At 40.7% G+C, this 17,530-nt stretch overlaps 1 protein-coding gene and 1 pseudogene across 1 annotated transcript; both read left to right on the top strand.

The window, feature by feature from the left end:
- The first annotated feature begins 1,365 nt into the window (after positions 1 to 1,365).
- Positions 1,366 to 4,857, top strand: LOC111848379 (sterile alpha motif domain-containing protein 9-like). The gene has a single exon (XM_023820310.2). The coding sequence runs from the start codon at positions 1,831 to 1,833 to the stop codon at positions 4,855 to 4,857; it is 3,027 nt and encodes a 1,008-aa protein (XP_023676078.2). The 5' UTR covers positions 1,366 to 1,830.
- A 980-nt stretch (positions 4,858 to 5,837) lies between these two features.
- On the top strand, positions 5,838 to 10,292 carry LOC111848384 (sterile alpha motif domain-containing protein 9-like; annotated as a pseudogene).
- The last annotated feature ends 7,238 nt before the right edge of the window (positions 10,293 to 17,530 follow it).

The raw sequence follows: 17,530 nt of genomic DNA, 5'->3' as shown, positions 1-17,530 counted from the left end.
CCAATGCAATGAGCTCCATCATTTTAGTAGTTATGTATTTAGCTCTGGTGCTGCTAACTTTGAATATTGATAAAGTTTAAATATCGGTCAATATTGACATATTGGACCAATGTAGACGTCTTGATTTTTTTAACAGATATCAGCCGATTCTGATATGTTAACTGACATTTTATGCATCTCTACTTATTTTGCAGGTAAATCTCTGCATTAAGTAGCCCACTCTATCCTGTGTCAGTCTGCAGGTCCCTGGTCTTCAGACAAAAAAAGTCCATAATGGGTAAGAATTGTCTTTTTTTTAATTTCAATTCAATTCAATTCAATTTTATTTATATAGCGCATTATCACAACATTACATTGTCTCAATGCGCTTTACATTTCTGCCTCGTAAGGACCTCCCATTGAGTAAGCCAAAGGCAACGGTGGCAAGGAAAAACTCCCTAAGAGGAAGAAACCTTGGGAGGAACCAGACCCAAAGGGGGAGCCCATCCTCCAGGGGCCGGCAGATGAGTCAAACAAACAAGATGATATGACTAAGCTAATACAGGGGTTGAAATATATGTCTCAATGCAGCGGCCGACCGGTGCAGGCACGGGGTGCTTGATGCACGATGGCAGGATTAATAGAGGCACAGCCGCATCGAAGGATGGCGAGGTATCGCGTTGAGCCAAGGGCAGGCAGGTTGGAGGGTAGTTGCCGGAGGTGGAGGTAGTTGTCTTGCAGGCAGCAGAGGCATAAATTCTTCAATGACATTGTGCTCCAGGCAGCACACCCCAGAAGGGGTGAGGGAGGAAGTAAGAAAAATTGTGTATTAGCCAGAGTTGAGGAAACCAGAGGCAGTGCAAGCAAAATGATCGAGTGCAATATTCGTCTAGGCTCCGGCAGATCTGGGTATAGCAGCATGAGAAAGAGGGAGAGACAGGCAGGAACACAGGCATGGGGACTCCCTGAACATCAGCACTCTAGTGTAAAGCTAGAGTGACAGCACTGACGCATCAGTTTATCCAAAGCCAATGACACCGATCCCCACCCAGCTCATCACGTCATACTGTTAGTCTGACTGGGAGTGAGCGACTAGCTGGAACCAGAACTAGGTTTCCTATACGCTAAGCTATACAAGTGCTTTTTTAATCTAGACTTGAAAAGCGAGAGTGTGCCTGAATCCCGCACATCTGCCGGGAGACCATTCCACAGCTGCGGAGCTCTGTAAGAGAATGCTCTGCAGCCTGCCGTAGCCCTGTCTACTTTAGGAACTAATAGATATCCTGCTCCTTGTGAACGAAGCAGGCGAGAAGGGTTGTAAGGGACCAGAAGATCATTGAGATATTGTGGTGCAAGGCCATTCAGAGTTTTGTAGGTCAATAGCAATAATTTGTTGTCAATCCTAAACTTGACCGGTAGCCAGTGTTAAAATTCTGCAATGGGTTGCTGCCCCATCCTGGGTTATTCCCTGCCTTATACTGATAGCTTCTGGGATGGGCTCCAGACCCCTGACCCTACATAGGACAGGCGGGTAGAGAAAATGGATGGATGGATGATGTTGAAATTCATGTTGAACTAGTTAATTTCCTCCTAATATATTAGATTTATTCTACTGCTGTTTATTATACCTTGTATTGATCTCATGTAATAGAAGTGGTTTCAGAAAATGGATGGATGGATGATCTCATGTGAATTTTAATATGATAATAAGTCTGCAATATGTTGATTGGTTTGAACCCTCAAAATTACATATATATGTGTATATACTATGACTGTGTACCTACACATACTGTAGGCATGGAAGATTGATGGAGATGTAATTATATACCTATTTTCATATAGTATAATAAAATGTTTATATATTGGAATGAAATCTGGACCAATCCATCTTCTGATGAGCTCACCAATTCTTCTCCAGCTTCTAAGCCTCAAGATGTCGCTGCAGGGAAAAGTGAAAATCAGTCAAACCAGCAAGAGCAGTGTGATTTAAGTGAGAATGGAACCAAAATAAAGTCAAAAACAAAGAAAAAAGCTTCTCTTAGTGCGTTGTCTGCGAAAAGAGACTGCAAACCTCGGCCTTTTGGCAAAGAGGGGGTTAACTTCACATACGCAAAGCACAACATGTTGAAGCCTGAATCGGGAGTTGTTGATATGATTTCTCCTTGTCATGAATACAAGTCATTTGCAATTGCTGCCAAATTGGACAATCAAAGGTTACAAGCCAAACTTGCCAAAGAAACTTTCAAATTCGCCTGTGGATGTATGAACATGCGAACAAATGGCACAATACACTTCGGTGTGATGGACAGTGTGAACGACTCTGGTTATGTTCATGGTGAGATAATAGGTATTCCTATTACAGACAAAGATGTGTATGTTGATGCATTAGACTACATGAATAAGTGCTTTAAATCTGACAGTGACCTTGCAGCAGAGTGTATTCGCCCACCAGAGTTTATTGAAGTTTCAGACATTGACAGCACAGAAAAATATTATGTGGTAGAAATTGACATTGTACCAAAAATAAGTACCGTGTGCAACAAACTGTTCTCTGTCTGTCTGCCGAATTTCAGGGAAGATTCAAATAAGGTGGAATTTGAAAAGAAAACGGTGTACTATAGAAATGGTTCCAAAACAGAACCAATCAGCAATCAGGAAGAGTTTTACTCCAGTCTAAGACACAAAGATGAGCTTAGAAAAGAAGCCGAAAATGACCATGCTGTTCCAGATGTGAGTGTTGACCTTGGAAGAAAACTGGCAGTGTTGATCACTGATGGAAAAGGGAAAATTGAAAAGGAAAAGTGGCACATTGTTGTTACAAACAGATTTCAGGAAGAACATTTGAAATTCATTGACTTTTTACTGGATCTGAAAATTTTATGTGTGTTTGACTTCGACCCCGACTCTAAAGCATCTGGATTATGTAAAAAATACCTTGAGCACCATGCAACAAATTTGCATTTCTTACAAAACTACAAAATGCCAGATCAAATGAGCATTAAAGACTTTGAAGGTGAATTGCATTTGTTTGAACAGGTCAGCTGGATTTTTTGCAATGGACGAAATGATTTCCGTGGAAACGAGACTCCCTGTGATGAAATGACATGGATTAAAACTAGAAAGTCATTTCTAAAGGAGGCAGTGCGTCTGATCTGTAAACAAATCTTACCAAACGGCACTTTCTCTGTGATTTTCTTTCTTACCTCTCCAGTGGAGCTACCGATCGTTCACACTTTCCATGAGTTCTTTGCTGAAATGCAAGGTCATGATGATATCATTTGCATTTCAGAGTCTGAGGAAAATTACAGCAAATGGGAAGGTTTTGCTCAGTCATCTTGCACTGCTCAGACTGTGCAGTCTAAGAGTATTTCAGGGATGAAAATGAGCCATGTCAATGCTACAATTCAGCAGCTTCAACCCTCCAGAACAAGGGTCTTCAAGCATCTTCCAGTCTTCAGTAAAGGTGTTTGCCGACTTGAAAAGGTTGAAGAAGAAAGAATGTCTTCAATAGAAATTCTGAGTGTTGACCACTGTGATGATATCAAAATTGATTCTGAGGTTGAAATCAAAATCATTGAAGAGAATTTTTATCGAGGGGGTAAAGTGAGTTGGATGAATTTTTGGTTGTCAGAGAAGAAACATGTTGGGGAATTCATTCAGAGAGATACATATAAAGAAATTTACAAAAGCATCAGTGACCTTCCCAAGTGGAGTATCAAACAGCCAGACGTTCATGATCTTAGAATATACCACAAACCAGGTAGTGGTGGAAGCACTGTTGCACGGCAAGTGCTTTGGAATAACAGGAAAAACTTCAGATGTGCAGTGGCAAGAACCTCATTCTCTGCTTCAAAAGTGGCTGAGCACGCTGTGAGGCTGCGAGAGTATGAGGAAGATGATGTACAGAAATGTCTTCCAGTTCTTTTGCTGGTTGAAGATATTGACACAGAATACCTCGAAGATCTAAGGAGAGAGCTTGAATCGGCCATAAGAACTCGGAAGATCAAACAAGGGACACTGTGTTTTATTTTACTAAGCTGCAGACAATCACGTGAACCAGAAAAAATGTGCAAGGAGTCACCCTCACAGAATTTTTCTGTGACTCATAAACTGTCAGTGGAAGAGAAGAAAGAGTTTGAACGAAAAAAGACTGAAGTTGAAAAGCAATATTCGGCCGATTACATCATAACCTTTGTTTTGATGCATGAGGAATTTAATAAACAATACATCATCAAATTTGTGAAAGATTTACTTGATGGCATTAACCATGCAGATATTGTCACTCGCCTCATTCTTTATGTGGCATTACTCAATACTTATGTGCAAAACTCCTATCTCTCTCAGTCCCACTGTGAAGCTCTACTACGAACCATGCAGACAAATACAGGACAAAGACCAGCAGAGAGATTCCGAAGGCACTTGTTTGAATCATCATTAAGCGAGCAGGCCAAAGTCCTTTTCATCCATCTGAGAGATGAGAAGACTCATATTCAAAACATACGCATCCTTCATCCCTTGATTGCCAAAGAAGTTCTTCACCAACTTTTGGGCAATGACCAGCAGCAGAGTGACATAGCCATGAAACTACTCAAAGAAGATGTGCTTTTTCAAAACAATTTTGGAAATCAGGATTACTACAGATTCCTGCAGGACCTCTGCATGAGGCGCAACAAGATCAGTAAAGGAGACAAATCTGACACTTCATTTTCTCCCCTCATTGAACACATTTTGAACAAGGAAAACCAGGAAAAGGTCTTTGAGGTCCTGAAAGCAGCCTGCACACGGTTTAATGAATATCCCTTCATTGTTCAGCAGCTTGTACGTTTGTGGCGTACAATGGAGAAGTTGCAGGCAGCCGAACAATGGGTAGACTTGTAGTCAAGACCGCCTAAACCAAGACCAAGACGCTACCAAGACCAGAGGGTATCGAGACCAAGACAAGACTAAGACCAAGACAGACCGAGTCAAGACCAAGACAAAGTCGAGACGAGACCGAGACCGAAAGAAAGACTCCCTTAACTTTTGTGTGCTGTTGAGAGCTGACATGACGGGTACTGACTGGTCCCAAAGTCATCTGACAAAACAGCTAACACCTCCAACAACTGTCTAAAGAATGGGAAATATGTAACTGATTTCAATTATACTTAATCTGTAGATGAAATTGTAACATCAAATTGAAGATACACAATTATAAACTTAAAATTGCATCATGTCCCATTGTAGTAGTACTAGCCAAATGACACTGTATGATATCAACTTCCCTGAAATGGATTAGGCCTGTTAAGTCAACACAACGTGATATGCAGATGTTATTTAAAAGTTAATGGTCACATTTATTTAGTCAAACACAATATAAAACAATATAAAGACGTGCACACGTCACATGAATCAAATGCAAAGTAGAAATACTATATACCAATCCAAACTGCACATCAAATTCTGCATTAATAAGAATAAGGACAAGTACTTAAAAGATTCTGACATCTTGATGTCTACAGTGGCATGTAACATGTAACTAACGTTTAATTAGCGCTACAGTTATTTTGCGCATATAACGCATATTTTGATTGGATGAGCGCCAATGTTTGAATCACAACAAAATGCATGTATGTCATTGATTGGTTGCATTTGAAGGGCGCGAAAGGCGAAATAATAATAATGTTGCATTATTGAACGTTACGTTGTGTGTCATGGATACTTTTCGCTCCAAATCTCCTGACCACTATGTCGATCTGAGACAGCGAGACCAAGACAACACCAAGACCAAAGACCGTTGAGACTGTGATAAGACCAAGACCACGTAAAAGTGGTCTCGAAACATCCAACTCTAACAATGGGCAAATGTATCCTTGCAAAAAATGCCGTACAACTCCTATATCTTGGATACAAAGGGCCAAGTGTTCAAAAGCTGGTTCATTAACAAATATAAAAATCTTAAAGGTGACTTGAGCCCAGAATCCACAGCAGATGCAATTGCAACAGCATTAAAGGCAATTGAACGCTGCAGAGAGTGCGAGGAAGCAGCCAATTCAGAGCAGGACTCCTTGAATGATTCAGGCTACTTCTCAGAAATTGAAGAATGCGATCTTTTGAATCTAATTTTGAAAGTGTTTCCACATGGAGAAAAGTGTGCAGTATTTAGTGACAGAGCACATTCCAGAAAGGGTGAAAAAGCCGTGGGACTGTTTTCACAGTAAACTTAAATCCATTCAGAAGAATATGCATGATGCCCTCACGAGAATTTCAGAAGATCTGAACTACTTTCAGACTGATATCAGTTCAGATGGTGATGAAAAATACATCTGTGACCTGAGAATATGGAATCCAATAAAATGGCTTGCTACAAAAACTGCCTGATATGGGAAATTTTTCAAAGATGTAGAGTTGCCCTCTGAAGACCAAAATCAATTATCAACACGCATGGAAATTTGTTCTCTTGGAGGTGATAATATTACCAGCATCTTTCTTTTGTCTGAAAAAAATCAGGCTCAATTAGAATCCATCATTTCCATATACAGTAAGCTGAAGATACCTGATGAAATGGAACAGGCCAACTACATACCATCTCAGATAGCTCTAGGGTGTGTTTCAAATGCATCCACTCCCTCTAAACTTAAGGAACTTCAAGCACACAGCCAGCAGTTCCCTCAGGACAGAGACAGATGTTACCCCAGTGCCCTGTTCTTACTCACATTGCTTTTCTGGCCAGAGGATGATGACACCAATCAGGAGAGGGATAACAAATATGAAATCCTTATGTCTGCTGTGGATGTTCTGAAAAGAAGCTACAACAACAGAAGGAAAAATGTGCCTCACAAACGGCTGAGAGTTTTCACTCATTTCTACCTTGGCAATGGAAAGTTCATCCATAAAAGTATGATACCGACCTTGAAAAAACACACAAATACACAAAAAAGAATTAAGTGGCTTGATGGGAATATCTGTATAACCAGAAGATAAGCAAAAGAGATCAAGATACGTGCCCTGAATTCAGTATCTGCTGGTAATGAGAATATTGAATTTTATGTGGGATTTACATTTCAAGGATCACTGTCTGTGATGCCAAACAGAAATTAGGAAAAAGGAAAAGGGTCAATTGATTTGGGTCCATAGTCCCGTTGTATTAATGTTGTGTTTCGTCAGTGAAATGTACAACCTACAAATGAATTAAGTTTGTAATAGTTGCATAGTATTGGTATGACATTTCTATAAATAACTAAATATGTAAATACTGTTTTGCATGCACACACACATACTCCAGTTGGTCAACTGCTGTTCTTTTAAATATGATCTATAAATAAAATTGACTTGACATGACATAACATGAAGAAATAATGTATTAGACATTGTATTGCGCTGTCTTTGGTGGAACTCTGACCCATCGACACCTGTCCGTTCCAGGAACACCTCTACTAACCTACACCAATCTATGTTCCCTAAATGCTCTTAGCGTTATACTTTGCCTGCTGATTTTAATAGTCTTATTAGGTTCTTGTTTTGTTTGAAAGATAGTTGTATAGCTCTTGCTCCAATATAAATTACATATTAATACCATATTACTTGCATTTGTATTGGCCATTCATTGGAACCCCAGCCTAGCTGCACTTATGCCTAGTCAACTCCTTGACAGACATATGTCTGTAATGTGCTATTGTGGAAAGAAAATTTGAAATTGGTAGGCCCGGCATATTGGGTCTGTTATGTCTTAGGCAAGAAGAGATTGTTTTGAATACTGTGTGTCCTCGCCTCATGATAGCTGCCTGCGGTTCTGCAGACGCTGAAGAGAGATCAGACCTTGGAAGGACAGACAGCGGAGAAGGGCAGGAAGGGATTCGAAGCTGCCCCAACTGGTGCACAAACAGTTGTAGTTATGAAGTAGTCGCAGTAGGCCATACACAATATGTTATGTGGTAGTACAAATGTATAAGTAGTTGTCACGTTAATCATATTAATCATATGTTAACCATATATTTACAGTGATGCAATGTCAATATATTCAATATCTATATCTCAAGTAGGAGCCTAGCAGTTGGGACATGTTTTGGTAAATTGAGCAAAATGGGTGGATTTTACCTTGCTACCAAGGTGAACCAATAGAGCAGGAGAATTGTGTTTGTTATACGTTTGAGCTTGGTTTGTTGGTGTTTTGTGACCAATCAGGACTTACTGTAGAAGTCCTTATCTGGAATTGAGAGTTATGGTTGATCAACTGGTTGCTCTTGATGCTGGGGGTACTTGGTACCTGGTGCCAGAATGTGACTGGAGCTTTTTGCTGGATTGCTTGAATAAAAGAGATTACTTTGCTCACCAAATGAGAGGAATTTTATTCTAAGTGGCTTAACTAGAGTTATTAGGGAGGTAATTTTTCTACCACACTATTTGTCTATCTTGTCACTTTGTACAAACGCGTAAATAAGTAAATGTCAATGCACTCTGACTAATATTTGAAACCTTGTTCTTTCTGCTGTCTGTGTGCTCCAAATTAAAAATAAAACAATCACAATGCTGAAACTTCATATGAAAGTTCCAAGATTTAGCCGTATCATTAAAGTTATAATCCACACATAAATGTAATTTAACAAAGAAACCATAGAATATTCATAAATGATTGTAAAAGCAACTTATTAGAAGTGAGTCAAATAAAGTCTAATACGTGGATTTGATGTAAGTACTCATGAACTGAAAAACTAAATATTCATGACTTTTCATTTATAAAAATTAAAATGACAAAATGGTATAATTTTGTATAAATTACAAAATTTAGTTAACCAGAAGAAACTAAAGCAATATTAGCAAATCCCACCCCAGGGTAACCTGCGTCACCTAATGGGTTGACTGGCACTGGTATAGAAAGAACTTTAACTTTTCTCATTCATGATACTCATGGATACTCTGATGAGTATCCATGATTTGAGGAGTAAGACAGAGGCAGAACTCACATTTGTATTGACTCTTGTGCACATTCAGTATATTAACCACACCTTAGCAAACTTAGACCTGTGATTAACAGTTGAATAACATGCAAAAAAGCTGTTTACATACTGTATGCAATACAGTAGCCTGCTTTATGGTGCATGTATGTCTGTCTGCAGTAGTTATGGCAAAGCGTCCAGTAATAAAAGCGCAAAGACAAACTGAAAATCTAAAGCAGGGGTCATCAACTATATTTGTCAGAGGGCCAGAGTTTTACCAGACAGTCTCCTTGGGGGCCGGACCCCCAAGAAGAAAATCCAATAAAAATCTAATTTTGGCTTAACATTATGTTTAATGTTTATACTTTTTCCATTTCATAGCCTAAATATAGTCATAAATGGTGGTTATTCTGACAAGAGACTCAGTTGTTGTTATTTTTAGTTGCTTTAATAGTGTGGACCACTATTTTCTTTTTGATCCTCACAATTTTGGAATCCAGTCGCGGGCTGGATTGAACGGCTCAGCGGGCCGGATTGAACGGCTCAGCGGGCCGGATTCGGCCCGTGGGCCGCCAGTTGATGATTAGTGATCTAAAGGAAAAGCATATTACTGTACTAACAGAGCTGTGCAACTGTGAAGTTATTCATTCTGCCTGAGCAACACGACTCTGGACAGGGTCTGGCTACAGGATTTCATCTATGTCACGGGCAATGTTCTACCTTCCTAGGATCAGAATCCTGTGGTGGGCCAAATCCAGCCTTGACAGGATTTCACACCTACATCACCACCGGCCAAATCCATTGACTGAATCTTCCTGAGTATAGAGGTTTCAGTCATAGATTTTCCACTGCATGCTGGGAAAAAATCTCCTGTGGGGTTTAGAAAGGGGGAGTATGGTGGAAGGCAAACATGTATAAAATGCTGGTTATCATTGCTGTAGACCACTTACATATACGTGCATTATGGTGGAAGCTTACATTGTCCTAAATGACAACATACACAGAATGCACTGCCTACTAATGTGTCTCCTATTCATGTTCAATCAAAACATTGTGTAGACCACCAGAAATGTGCGTAGATGTTCAATGCTGTGCTCTGCTGTGCTCCCCCCCCCCCCCAATCTGCAACCAAGTAAACCAGCTTCCTTTAATTCTAACAACCTAAGATGTTCTGTTAACCTGCTATAAGACTTTAGGGTCGTGTTTCCACAAACTGTACTTGCTTTGCAGAACAGTATTTTCCCTTTTAAGATTACTCATTCAAATTCGGTCATTGCATTTCCATAATTACATTGTTTGTTTCTATTCCGTTATTTCGTGTTTGTTGTTTTTGTTAAGTGTAATGTCTGTCTTGTGTTACTTGTAGTGTTAGTTAGGAATAAATGCATGTCTTTTACACAACTTCAGCCTCCGTTCATTGAGTGCTCACAATAGTCCCTACCTCTGTGCGATCTTGCTACATGCTCTGAAACCTCAAACTCACCTGAAATATCGCGAGACTCTCTCTCATCGGCCGTGAGGGGAGCTTTGCTACCAATCGTGTACATTACCTGGTGATGCAGCTCACTGGACGAGCCTTCTAACCCAGGTTACTAAGCGATACTGGCAATTAGTGAATCCCATTTAAGTCTCACATTAACAGACTCACCGGGATACCGCAATTGAGTTTGGAGGAGCCGACCACTCGGCATAACAATCGGTTAATAATCAGCATTAAATAATAATTAATTAAAATTTAATTAATTTCAAAACATATTGGTGGAGATATTAAAATTTACCTGAGCTAATACTTCCTACATGGGTTACATGTGTGTGGAGTTTGTATGTTCTTCCCATGTGGGCAGTGGTGGCTTAATGGTTAGGGAAGCGCCATTTGTAATTGAAAGTTTGCACCACTGAGGTACACTGGGCAAGGTACTGCCCCCAAGCCCTGCTCCCCAGGTGCTGAATTAGATGCCCCCTGCTATGTCACATATGGGTTAAATGCAGAGGACACATTTTGTTGTTGTGCACTGTGTGCTGTGGTGTGTAAACAATGACAACTAATCGCTAAAAGAAAAAATTTTTTTTAATGATGTCATCATGGGGTTTCCTCTGGGTGCTACGGTTTCCCCCCAAAGACATGCTGAGAAAAAGATGCATGGCAAACCCAAGCCAAGATGTGTAGGCTCTTTTTTTTGCTACCAAAAATAATTTTTGATATTAAAGATCTAGTATGCACATACACTAACAAATTTTAAATAACACTTGATACACTTAAATAACAGACTGATTTTTTGTGATCCAAATTAGTTTCAGTTTTGTTTATATATTTTTGACTTACCCGTAATCCAAAAATATTCCCATGTAATTGTTTGTGGCCAACTTGCAAATAACCGAAACTGCAAATGTTAAATTTACAAATCTGGAGGAGCAACTGTATATGTAAAAATTACGTTTCAGACAAATGTGTCTCATGGTCCTGTTGTCACTGTAATACAATGTTGAAACTGGTGTCATTGGCATGAATACAGTTTTTACTTCAGCACATTTCATGAAACATACTGAACATGCTCCCAACCAAGAGCATTTTTCAAAACAGTTTATGCATATAGCACAGCATTATAGTTTAGCTGCAAAAGGCCATATCGCACCCAAAACAGTTACAGTTTTTCTTGTTTGCTTTGGCACAATTAATGACACATACTTGACATTCTTAAGACATTTTGGTGGCATCGACTAATTCAGTGGTGGAATTATTTGCTTTTGAGACAAGTTAATTGTTTTTGGTAAGTTACAGGTTTTTGCAGCTAAACCATCGTGCTGTGCTGTATGCATGAACTGGTATGAGAAATGCTCTTATAGTCTTGAGAATGTTAGTATGTTTCATAAAATGTTCCAAAGAAATCAAGCAGAAAACTAGCAATTTTAACACTGTTCATAAAAAGTTTACCCATTTCACTACACTGCTTGTATTTTGGTTTGTTGCAATATTTCTGCCCTTTCCTGGCCTGGTGGAACATCACTGCTGTATACCAGCACTGACTGCGACCATCGGTGTCCACAGACACATGTAGTATGAACACAAGATTCCACGCACCTGACTGTCCAAGGCCCGAAAATACCCGGAAATAATGAAGTATGAACTAGGCTTTACAGTGTTTGCACCATAAAGTATAACTGGTCCTGTAAAATGGCCTCATATCCCTTGGTCATTACATGACCATGAAGAGGAATCATTGGACCAAATTACTTTCACAAGATGACCCCCCTACCAAAACACATTGGCTTTTTTTTTGGCTTCCTCTAAATGTAAACTTGAAGGATGATTCTTTAGACCATGTTATTCTTTCCAGGTTTGGTGGTCCTTACACTACAACATGCTTCTTTGTGCACTGATACAAACTCCAACTTGAGACTCACAACATAAAGTGTTTGCTGAGGCTGGATCACAAAGGTACTGATTTAGTTCTGTCATTTTTTAAGGTTCTACTCCTGTGGTGTTTAGCAACTATTCTATTAATTAATTGTCTAACCCTGCCTGTGAGCTTCGATATGTGATCATTGTTCCTCATTGCTGATTAATTTTGTCTGTCTGGCACGTGCTGTTATGATTTTTGACTGTTCTCCTTGATACATTAAATACTTTTTAGCCCAAACCACCTGCAATTTAGTTACTGACTATTTAGCCTCTTTGAAACCCTGTTAGTTGCCTCATAATATCTTTGAGAAAAGGTTCTTTTACATATGGTGTCTATTTTATTTTGTTCACCCACTGTATTGAAACACAATCACATTTTTTGTGCATTTTGAGATACCGGCTTTAAACTGCGGGAGGAAACCCATGCAACCTGAGAATAAAATGCAACTCCTCAGACTCAAAGGTGTAGCTGGGCTTCAGACGGCCAGATACAACAGTGCTACACACTGAACCACCACAGCACACCATTTCCCTGAATCCCAGGAGCAGGCCAATAAGATAAGGTACTGGGGGGGATTCATCACATACCACAGCAAGGTATATAAGGTGCACATAAGCAATCGTGTAAATCAAAGACAAAAAGCATAGATAGTACAAGTAAATAAATTGCAAAAAGTACACAGTACACAAACAGAATATCCTGAAAATAGAATATTAAGGAAATAAATAGAAATAAAAAAATTAATGGGTAGTGTATGTGTAAGTATAAATCAGGTCGTACTCGACGTTTACCCTGTCGTGTTATGGCTGGGGGTGGGGGGGCGGCAGATGTGAGTATGAGGCTACTGCTAGTAAGTGGTCTGTGCAAACAATCTCTCATGTATCAAAGCCTGATTATTTGCTTGTCAATCCAGTCCAACAGGTTACCTTTCATTACATGGAACAAAAGTGCATTGTACTTTACCTTCCTCATCATATTATTAGGTGAAAGCTTTAAAATACTGGGGGGGGGGTTGGAGGTTGGGGTGAGGGGACTGGGTCTGTCCCAAAGTGCTATATTGACCTGAAAGGCAGTATGTGGCCTGAACCTGTCAAGCTTTTCCATACCACAACCGGTGGGCAGGTAATTAGCCAAATTTCTCCATGTGCCCCTTGCAAATGTCCCCCTTTAACATGTATCCTCTAAGCACCACTACTGCTCAATAAAGTTGCTTTGATTTCCAATAATACTGTGTCAAATCAAATCATTTATTTGTCATATCACTTGACACTTTGTAGACATCAGGTAAGTGAAAAACTTGTGTGCAAATTCTCACAATGACAGTGGCAAAATTGGGAAAAATGACAAAAATGGTAAATAAACCACAGAATAATAATAATAAATTCACCTTCTCTGGGTCCGTCTCAATGCTTTTCTCACTGACCGTATGACCCAGGAACTTGACCGCCCTCTGTAGGATGCTGCACTTCACCAGGTTCAGCTGGAGATCCACCCACTGGATGGTCAAGAACAACAGGTGCAGGTTGGCTGCTGTATCATCGAAAGTGTGGGTGTGGACAAGTAGATCGCCTAAGTAGACACAGCAGCTTTTCAGGATGCCTTCAAGCAGCCCTTCCATCAACCTCTCGAAAGTCAGGGGGGCATAGCACAACCCAAAGGGGACAACCCAGAACTGCCACAGGCCGCACCCCAGAGTGAAGCCCGTCTTCTCCCAGGCCTCGGGAGTCAGGTCCACCTGCAAGCAGCTGCTGCGGAGCTCCAGTGAACTGAACCCCCACAAGCTGGCTAAGGTGTCCAAGACTCTTTCAATACATGGCAGATGATAGGACCTTGGTGACCGCGTTAAGCCTACAGTAGTTCACGCAGAACCACCAGGTGCTGTCATTCTTCTTGACAAGAATGGCAGTGCCGACCCACGGACTAGAGGACAACTCAGTGACTCCAGAAGCCAGCATCTCCCACACCTTCTGCTCAACAGCAATCTTCTTGGTAATTACAGTGACTGTTAACTCACAGGGCCAGGGTGTTCCACCACAGGTCGGGGATGGCTCGCTGACTGATTAGGAGATCCACACCCACGATGCAGTTGTCCTGTATGGGGGTGAGCCAGAACTCCTGCCAGTTGCTTGCTCACCCCAGCTGAATCTGAAGATGGCGATGGCCCTGCATTGGGATCTGCCAGTGGCGGGCTCCAAATAATAACCTATTTTTCTTTTATTTGGTGAAAAATTTTATGTAACTTTCTATTCACTCACAAGCATAAATAATAGCTTGATAAAGTAACAAAAAACATATTTGAGCAGTACTTAATTTCATTCTTTTTCCAACTCCCGCAAATATATCGAAGGAGAACTCATTGCAAGTTGCAAGAAGGCCAGCGTTGCCCACTGGAAACCCGGTCAGTGTTCCCACCAATGGGCAGCCTCGGCCAGTGTTCCCACCAATGGGCAGCCCCGGCCAGTGTTCCCACCAATGAGCAGCCTCGGCCATTTTTAATGATGCGAGAGGTCGCTACCCAGATAGTAGTAAAAGAAATTTCACTGGTCAACAGAAAGAAAGTCATGCCTGACCTGTCTACCCCCTATAATGTGATGTTTGTATATGTATGGTCAGGTTGATGGCCAGTTTTTTTGCTGGTACTTGTGATTAGTGACATGGTATATTGCAACAGCAATAAAGGGTTTTCATCATCATCATCATCAAGTGTAGCTAGTTAACATTCATTACTACAGACAGTGCCTAAAGCAAAATGCTAATTAGTTTAAAGGGGCAGTTCACACCAAAAGATATGTTTTAGAGGGGCTTTAATGCTATCTATCCATTTAGGTTGTTCTACTGGGAGTTGCCTAGTTTTGAATATATGGGCCGTAGAAATGTCGGGCTTCCGTAAAGCACCAGAAAAATGCATTTGAAAAAATCAACAGCAATGTCTCTTACCAGAAATCATGACTGAAAACAATCCACAGACTTTGTAGTGAGCAGTTTAGTGTGCAAACGGTTTTCTTCTACCGAACACCACACACCCATCACATCAGTACACAAGGTATTCCCGGGGTGCTCGTGCTCGTATCTTCTGTGCAGTGATACAAGTAGTGTGTGGAGCTGTGAGCAGGTGAGGGCCTTGTAGGAAATTTTAGGAGCTTTACAGACGGAACTGAGAGGTCCTTGTAACAGGAACCATGAAAAGGAAGCAAGATTGATAAGAGTCGGGCTAACAGGGAACAGAGAGATGAGCTAATGAGAAGCATCTGGCGAGTTCAAACTTCATGTAGGGAAATCACTCACAAAAGAGGTATAAAATGTATATTGATTTGTAAGTGGGGGGGCTTTTCTCCTTTGCGTACGCGGAACCACTGTTCAAACAGACCTAATAAACAGGAAACTTCTCTCACTCAAAAGTGTCTGCTGTTTATTTGATTGAGAAGTTTGGGTGATATGTTTAAATGTTGATTAAATTATTGGATTCTGGTTAGTTTATTAACCAATTTATCATGTTACCATCCTATCATTGGCATAAGAATCTCATTTATCTTAGCCAATTTAAATATTTAATAGTTTATGCTGGACTGCAAGCATATGTATATTTAAAACCTGTTAAATCTCATTTCAGTCAGGTTACAGAACGGAATGGATTTTTTGAATTTGCTTGCATTATTTACTTTTCTTAATATTGGCTAATGATTATTTGAACAGTGGACATTTTCTTTATTTACAACCCCAAATCAGAAAAAGTTGGTATGGAAAATGCAAAGAAAAAAAAAACAGTGATTCTTAAATTTACTTTGACTTTCATTTCATTACAGACAGTATGAACCCAAGATATTTCATGTTTTGTCTGGTCAACTTAATTTCATTTCTTAATATACATGCATTCCTGCATTTCAGGCCAAAAAAAGTTGGGAAGGTAAAGCATTTACCACTCTGTAATGTTGCCATTTCTTCTCACAACACTTAAAAGAGAAGCTCTAACTCCAGCTAATCGCGAAGTATTGAGCTGATGAAAAGACGCCAGACCAAGCAGTTTTCTGTCCCCCGTCTCCGTCACATACCTTTCCAATTCATCTTTTGTTGAACCCTTGCCTCCTGTGTCTTCCCTCCTCAGTCCCGTTCCCGTTCCTGATCCTTCTACCTTGTTGAGCCCGGCGCCTCCTGTCCTCCTTCCCTCTTGTCGTCCAGTCCCGTGCTTCTTCGTTGGACTGACCTTCCGGATTACGACCCACGCACCCGTACGACGACAACGATCCCTGCTTGCCGATTTCAAACCCGTCTGCCTGAGGACTACCTACAGAGAGGCTGACTTACCGGGTACAGCCGCTCCGGTCTCCCAGAGGGCTGCGCTCTCCTTCTGGAGCTCACTCCTGTTTCAATAAAGCTCGGCTACCTCGCATTTCTGGATCCGTGCTTCTTTTCCCCGCTCGGTGTGACAGATACCAATCGATGAAGTAATTCAGGCGTTATTTTGTCCCATTCTTCCTGCAAACATGTCTGAAGGTGTGTAACAATATGGGGTCGTCGTTGCCACATTTTTCGTGTCGTCAGGACTGCAGGCAGGCCAGTCCAGCATCCGCACCCTCTTTTTCTGCTGCCGTGCCTGTGTAATGCCTGCAGAATGTGGTTTTGCATTGTCTTGTTGAAAAATGCATGCTTATCCCAGGAAAAGATGTCTTGACATGTATGTTGCTTTAAAATCTCAGTGTACTTTTCTGCATTAATGGTGCCATCACAGAAATGTAAATGACCTTTGCCAAGGGCACTGACACAACCCCAAACCCCGGCTTTTGGATTTTTTGCTGATAACAGACCAAATGGTCTTTTTCATCTTTGGTCCAGAACACACAATGTCCGTTTCTTCCAAAAAAGATCTGCAATACTGATTCCTCTGACCACAATACACGTTTCTGCTGTGTGAAGGTCCATCCCAGATGCCTCAGAGCCCAGAGCAGTCAATGCCGCTTCTGGACATGGTTAACATAAGGCTTCTTTTTTGCACAGTAAAGTTGTAAGTTGTGACTGTAGCTCTATATTGTAGAGCTTGACAAAGGTTTGCCAAAGAAATCCCTTGCCCATGTGGTTATATCAGCTATTGATGAATGACGGTTCTTGATGCAGTGCCGTCTCAGAGGTTGGAGATCACAGGTGTTCAGCTTAGGCTTGCGCCCTGAAATTCCTCCATATTCCTTGAATCGGTTAATGATATTATGCACTGTCAAGGGAGAAACATGCAAATCTCTTCCAATC

Source organism: Paramormyrops kingsleyae, chromosome 5 (genome assembly GCF_048594095.1).
Source record: "Paramormyrops kingsleyae isolate MSU_618 chromosome 5, PKINGS_0.4, whole genome shotgun sequence".
Lineage (NCBI taxonomy): Eukaryota > Metazoa > Chordata > Actinopteri > Osteoglossiformes > Mormyridae > Paramormyrops > Paramormyrops kingsleyae.
This window is presented reverse-complemented; position numbering and strand designations above follow the sequence as displayed.